Source organism: Ceratosolen solmsi, unplaced genomic scaffold, assembly GCF_000503995.2.
Source record: "Ceratosolen solmsi marchali unplaced genomic scaffold, CerSol_1.0 scaffold30, whole genome shotgun sequence".
In the NCBI taxonomy this organism is placed as follows: domain Eukaryota; kingdom Metazoa; phylum Arthropoda; class Insecta; order Hymenoptera; family Agaonidae; genus Ceratosolen; species Ceratosolen solmsi.
In genome coordinates this window covers 424,568-432,033 of record NW_011948421.1, presented here as the reverse complement: position 1 = coordinate 432,033, position 7,466 = coordinate 424,568, and the positions used below count along the sequence as shown (strand labels likewise).

The window sequence follows — 7,466 nt, the reverse complement described above, 5'->3', positions numbered from 1 at the left end:
GAGAGAAAGAGAGGTACGAAATGTATAGCAGACGTTGGAAGCCGATGGCCGAGAATGACAGGAAGAATTACCAATTCCACGAAATATTAGCATTGTCCACGCCATCTAAATGTTAAGATGGCTGCCACTTGTTAGGTGTTTTTCTTCCGTCCGCGTCAATGTCCGCCTCCCACAGTCCCCGAACGGCCCAGCGTACACATGTGCATTCGCACGCACGTACACACGAGCCTTTTCAGTTACCAGCAACCAGAGCATAAACCGCAAGATAGAGGAATTGAGAGAGATAGAGACGGTGGGCCGCAACGGCGGCGGGATTGGTGTTTGGCGCGGGGCCCCCCGGGCAGGGGGAGAATGGCAATGGAATTAGCGAACGAAAACATGCGCTTACGATATAAGTAACGGAAAGAAACCGCGGCGCAACGAAAGAGACGAATCATCCATGCAACGATATCCCCGTGCCTTACCATTCTTTCTCCTTTACGATAGAGATGCACGCGCAACGGCGATGGCCATGTAAAAGAGAAAACTAAAGAGGATGAAAGAGTGAAGGATATGGAACGCAATATGAAACGCATTCGGCCAACGTCGCATCGTACAGCGGATTTTCGGATAGGCATCGCGTATTTTCATGTAGAGCATGTAAACGGTGTAGAGAAGTCGTCGCCGTCGCCCGAGTTCGCCAGCCGCGGGTTTTCTCTCGCGGAACGACGGAGCTATATAACATTGGGCGCGCAATAAGAAGAGGAAAAGAGCAAGAGGAAGCGAATGAAATATATATATATATATATATATATATGCGTGTCAGGTATGTGCATTCGTATGAACTTGTATGGCCGTGTAATCCTATTTTAATAATGACCATTCAACTCTCTCTCTCTCTCTCTCTATCTCTCTCTCTCTCTCTCTATCTCTCTCTCTCTCTCTCTCTCTCTCTCCACACACACACACACACACACACGCATACACACACGCCCTCTCACTCTTTTTCCTTCACTCGTTCGCCCGTTGGCTGCGCGATCGTCAATGTGTACGTAGAATGGCGCGCGCGCGTTCGAACAGAAAGAGAGAGAATGAGAAGTGCGCGCGCGTGCGCCCACATATGTGTGCTTGGGAGAGAGAGAAAGAGAAAGAGTGAGAGAGAGAGAGAGAGAGAGTGAGATAGTGATAGGCAGCGAGAGACGGCTGGAGGGAGGAAGGGAAGAGAGGAGAGCGCCGACGTGCCATCGCGGAGCAGTGAAGAATAATACAGGCGCGAGGTACGAGAGCGACTTCGACGAGGTCGGCGACGTGGCCACATCCACGACGTAGCATCGTGCCCGAGGGAGTGCCCCCGCGATCCGCACCGGGATCGGCCTCGCTCGCAATAAAAGCACGGGATTAAGGCGTGCGTGTGCGTGTGCGTGTGCGTAGACGTGTACGGTGCGGTGTGGTGCGGTGCGGTACGGTACGGTACGGTGCGGTGCGGTGCGGTGCGGTGCGGTGCGGTGCGGTGCGGTACGGTGCGGTGCGGTGCGGTGCGGTACGGTGCGGTACGATACGGTGCGTGCGTGCGTGCGTGCGTGCGTGCGTGTCTCTCCGTTCACGCACACGTCACCTTGTGCGTGTGTAGATGGTACGCTTAAGCGTATGTGTTTTTTTTAAAGGCACGGAGAGGAAGAAAGCGAGGGAGAGAGATGAGGCCCGGGAATCGGTTGGCTAGGACAGGACGACGCCAGAATGTGCCGCGGTCGTGAAAGTGCTCGGTGTTAGAACGAGAAAGAGGTGAGGTGAGGGAGCGAGAGGGAGCGAGCAGGAGAGTGCAAAAAGGAAGGAGGAGAGAAACCGAGAGGCGGCGGCTGCACCACACAGACGGTCGGACGTACCGCGGAGCAATAATAATTAGCCCCTTCACGTCTCTGTAGCAGCGAGCCATGTTCGTGCCTCTCCTTTTGTTATGACAATCTACTTGCGCCGTCGCTGGACTGATGCGTCCGTGACATCGTCGATCTCGTTGAAGAGTAGTCGGTACCACCTAGACGGGGGGTACGACGCGCTCCGACGTTTCGGAGCAGCTCCTCCAGCCGTGGAGGTAGCCCAATCCTTCGGCCAGAGGACCGCGACCGAGTGCGCCCGACCACGAATGGATCTATTTTCTTACTTGGATGCATGGGCAGCGTGTGTGTATGCGTGCGTGCGTGCGTGTGCGGCCCGTTTTTTATCACCCTAGTCGAAGTACGTAGGGGTCTGTTGTTTTGTGGATCTTTGGACACTAAATGACTTGATAAAGTTAATAAGAGGGGCACTCGACCAAAAACCAAGGCCTCAGAGCGCTGTTCCAGGGAACGGTGCCAGTGCACATCAGTATTGTGCCAGCGAATCTCTTAGCCGATGCTGCATTGCACGATGTTCTCATTAAAGACATGGAGATGATAAATTTGGAAGGTAAGCTGGTGTATGCTGTAATAGAGACTCAAATGCCTTAGGGATATCGATAAAATTCACAGACATTCGATCGATATTGTTGCATCGCTATGCCAAACGTTGATTTTGGGACAATCTTCTGTTTCCATATCAAAAGCAAACACGAACGGCTATATCATCTTGATTGTTGTGTCATCTTAGTGATATTTGTCAAAGATTGCTTTTCTGAAATTTCCAATTTCAATTTCAAGATTATCTTTTATGGTAGACTTTGTTCTCAACCTACGCTATACGAGAATGCCATACTCTTTAATAGATTTAACTTGAATAGTTAAGGTTTGCCATTTACTTATCAAATTTGAATTGCAAATTTAATTACATACTAACGAAGAAGATAAAAGAACAATGTTTGATAGTTTTTTTAAAAGTTTCTTGTTACTTAATTACAGCTTGTATCGATTGTATACCAAATTTTAATTTAACGCTATTCGACTATTGTTGGCAATTTTCTTAATTTTTGTTCATTTGTATCCCAATTATTCTTACATTGTCCTAATAGCTGAGATTTAAATAATTTGACACGTGATACTCTTCATTAGATTGACGAGCATTAAATTTGCGTGTCTTCTTTTCAAGCTAAATATCGAAGCGGACAGCGTTAGGAGCATTACAATTTTATTTGGCTTTCAATAGCCTTTAGAAGGGATGAATGGAACAACGGCCCTGCGTCACAGTGTTGGCGATGGTGGAATCGGCGAGCCGGTTCCTGTTGCCACGTTGGTTGTTTACAAAGATTACGCAGGATATGGAATGAAAGTCTCAGGGGATAAGCCAGTTTATGTTCAGTCCGTTAAAGAAGGTAAATGTATTTTCAAATAATTATTCTGAAATTTTGAATAAAATCCAGTCGTATCCATTATCTTGAATGTAAGCATCGATTTGTCCAATTTGTATTTGAATTATCTGATAGAATTGCAAAATGACAAGTATTTGTATTCAAATACTTTTTATCCTACAATAATAATTATTTGATTGTTATTTTAAATAATTAAGAATTTAACTGATTTGACGAAATACAAAATGTATAGCGTAATAATTATAAGAAGTTGTAAGGTATTTTGTAAGTTCAAAATGTGCATTCAAACTAATGTCTCAGAACAAGGAACATTTATTTTATGAGTTAAATTACTAATACGAGTTAATTTAGCTTAACACTTGAAAAAAGGATTTAACGTTACGTGTGAATGTAATATTGAAATTCAAAAAAACTTTTCCCTTTGACGCACAATGTTGTAATTTCAGATTTTAAAAATGTAACAGTAGGATTTTCTACTGTAAGTTAAAATTAATCAAGATCCAACGCAGTGCTTTGCTTTAAGAATAAGTTATAATAATAATAATAAACATAATAATTTGAAGTATTAATAAATAGAGTAATTAACAAGTATAGTATATTGAAATAATTAACTAAGTTAACCTAATGCATTTTTTATTAATGACTTTTATCCAAATTTTTGTAATTATCTTTAATTATTCACAGAGAAGACAATTAATTTACACCGATCGCTACACTAGAATTCCTAAATTAAAAAAAAAAATTTTTGTAACATCTATACTTTAATATTATTCTTTTTTAGGTGGCGCGGCTGCGAGAGCTGGCCTTCACGAAGGTGACAAAATAATCAAGGTAAGTTTCGTTTGATATATTTCAGTTAATCTTATACGAGTGTACATGTAGATTTTAAAGAATTTCATGCTCTCGTTTTATGCTCTTCTATTACTTTCAATAGACGTGTCATTTGCAGCTTAAAATTATGCTGTCAGGATTTCCATATTTTTTATGTATTATACGAGTAATAATAAACATAGACACTGTGTTTGTAATATGTATTTTCGTGTGTAAGGTTACAACAATTAAGTTAAACTAACTATGGTAAAATATGGTAAAATAGACATTTCTTTATTTTTAACAATTGATGCAGGTATCAATCTTTAATTCTTAAATAAATAATGTGTGATAATATAGTTTGTCAAAAATTTTATATCATAAAGAGTCATATAAAGATATAAAAATATAATTTAAAGTGAAGCACATTTGTAGATATATTTTCTATGACTATTAAGCAATAGATTCATTAGTATTGAGCACAGTATTGGTTAATTTAAATCTATGGTAATTAAAAAAGATTGTATGTTAAATGTTTAAGAGGGCTGTTTTTAAATATTGAACATACTGACTCTTCAAAAAAGATGGCTCGTCATTTTTCATAGAATATATAAGAAAGAGCTACAATAATGATATGCAGTCAAATGACTCATGTTTGACAAACTTGTTCTTGAATTACAACTAAATTTAGAAACTCATATGTATTATCTTACCAAGATATATGACGAATACTAGAATTTAATCAATAATTTCAAAATTTCAAAATTTCAAAATGTCAAAATTCCTAGCTATAATTTGTCGCTTAAAAGTAATATGAGTTTACGAGATTGATGAATTTGTCTTAAATTTGAGTATATTTATTATTTGAGAAAAGTATTAGCCGCTGTCAATTCTTTATACTGCATGAAATTAGTGATATAATAAAACCGTATGTTGAAATAATTCAAATCACATTTAACGCATTTATTAACTTTTTGATAACTGGAAATATACTAAAATTTAATAAAAGCTCTATCGACCTCTTCATAAATATTAAATAAGAAGAAATTGTGTTTTTTTTTCTCAATTCGTTTGAAGCTTATTAAGTGTTATAAATATAAGAAATTTGAAAATCGTTTATATTTTTAAATTATCATTTACAAATAAGTAATAAATCATTTTTGTCATAGCTTAAGTTTATACTTTAGAAATAATATGTTAGCGTTTTAAAATTAATCTATTTAACGGCCAAAATTTATTTACTACACTAATTTTGTAATAATAAAATTCTGTCATTTTTAATTACAAAATTATATATACACGCACACACTTTGAAGTGTACTATTTTTTTTCTTCAATATTTAATAAACTAGCATTTTCAAGTAACACAACACTTTCATAGTATAAACTAGCCATGGTATATTACTTTCTAATATTAAATTAAAATTAATGAAAGATTTAATGATGTATATAAAATACACATATATTATTTTTATCTTTTCTAATCACTTTATTCATTGTTCCAGGTGAATGGAGTGAATGTAATGCAATCAACGCACACTGAAGTTGTTAATCTCATTAAATGTAAGCAAATTATTTATTCACTCTTTTATATAACGTATTTAAACAACGTATATGTAAAAATAATTTTATATTTGTTTTAAATTCTAAATTAAATGATACTATAAAATTATTCTAAAATGCATTATAATTAATAGCATACATACAACATATAAGTCAAAGAAATTTTATTAAGTAATGATATTTTAAGTTTATGATTAATCAATTAATTAATGTTTGTAATAAATCGATGTTATTATGCAGACTATAAAAGCCAAGTGTATTGTTGGTACTGTAATTGAGCAATGGTTATCCGTAATTCTATGTTTAATTCGTGTATGTGCATATGCATGCATACCCATGCGCATGTATATTGTAGTAGTGTGAAATAAAACTGAAGTGAGCTTGAGGCAGGATGATGTAAGCATAGTGTTTATAGCGCTGACACCTTCAGTTCTGTCATAATTTATCTTGCTTTCATTCATCGTATAAATTCAATTAATTGAAATAATGATTGAATTTTTAAACATTGAAAAACTTATCTTCAGTTAGTTTAATTAATAAAATCTTAGGTTAAAATATTTTTATCAATTTATTTAGTAATCGTGTAAATTTTATATTTTACGCAAATTTATTATGATATAACGATGCTTTTACGCGCCAGAGTTAAATATTTATAATTATTGCATTGTATTTATTGTAAATATTCTTAATTTTAGCATCAACACAAGTAGTTCTGACAGTACAGCAGAAATCTGTTACAACAATGGCTACTGGATTATCTTCGTCGCAACATCATCGACCAACAAGTTTATCAACAAGTTCTGTATTAGTGTCACCTGTACAGGCAGCGACTTCTCTGCATAGAGCTTCAACCGTACCAACTTCTTGTACCGAAAGAATTACCGGACCTCAGCCAGTTGACGTAAATTTTGTCATTTTATAATATTTATACTCTAAAGTATACAATTATTTAATATAAACTTTTATTTTACAATGTTCCGTAAATATTTGATATAAAATTGTTTATACGAAAAATTTCATAGAAGTAAGTGTGCATGTTACACTATTTTGTAACACAATCATTTTCTTGTGTATAGCATGAAAAAAGACGGCAATTGGAAACTCAGCGTGTATTTACATTGCAATTAATGTTAGAAAATGAACAAAATTACGTTGAAAAACTACGTAGTGAATTAGCGAAAGCTGCAGCAGGTGCTGGAAATGCAAATAATATTACTTCATTGCAAACGGAACTTGCCAATGCAGAACGAAGGTTGAAAAAATTACAAGAGCCACTAGATCAAGTATGAATATTTCTTATTAATAGTTTATTACTCTAAAGCTTGTTTTTAGTGTATTAAAATTATGTGTATATATTTATCAGTAGAAAATGTGTGTTTATAATGATCATTTTTGTTTAGAATGTGTTGAAGATTTGTTTTTGATAGTTTGATAGACTGAAAAAAATATTAATTTTCATTCCTTTTTTGTTTGGGCAATTTTATTAATTATATTTAAGTGGTTATTTCACTCTTCATTTGTAATTACATGCAGTCACACATTACACACTTGGTTTGCAAAAATGTATATTTCTTTTAAGGTAATTCTAATTTAAAATTAGTGTTTGTATAGCAATATTTGGTATAAAAACATTTTAATTTAGTTTTATTATAATTATTCAGAGAACCTTTGCTTTTAAATAATATTTGTATAGTTATTTACTAAAAAAAAAAAAAAAAAAAAAAAAAAAAATATTAAGAATTTTTTATTTTAATTTGAATTGTAAAGATATATTGTATAAATTGTTATTAATTTTGTATGATTGCTTTTTCGAAACTATCTATTTTTCATGATAAAA

At 35.2% G+C, this 7,466-nt stretch overlaps 1 protein-coding gene across 1 annotated transcript in view; it reads left to right on the top strand.

Annotated features, from left to right (window-relative positions):
- Positions 1–1,569: 1,569 nt before the first annotated feature.
- The window catches only part of RhoGEF2 (Rho guanine nucleotide exchange factor 2), a 63,027-nt gene continuing 57,130 nt past the window's right edge, over positions 1,570–7,466 (top strand). The window contains exons 1-6 of the mRNA XM_011498865.1: positions 1,570–2,421; positions 3,037–3,259; positions 4,038–4,087; positions 5,572–5,629; positions 6,325–6,530; positions 6,706–6,912. Coding sequence (XP_011497167.1) covers positions 3,106–3,259; positions 4,038–4,087; positions 5,572–5,629; positions 6,325–6,530; positions 6,706–6,912 — 675 coding nt within the window. The 5' untranslated portion in view covers positions 1,570–2,421; positions 3,037–3,105. The remainder of the gene's footprint in view (positions 2,422–3,036; positions 3,260–4,037; positions 4,088–5,571; positions 5,630–6,324; positions 6,531–6,705; positions 6,913–7,466) is intronic.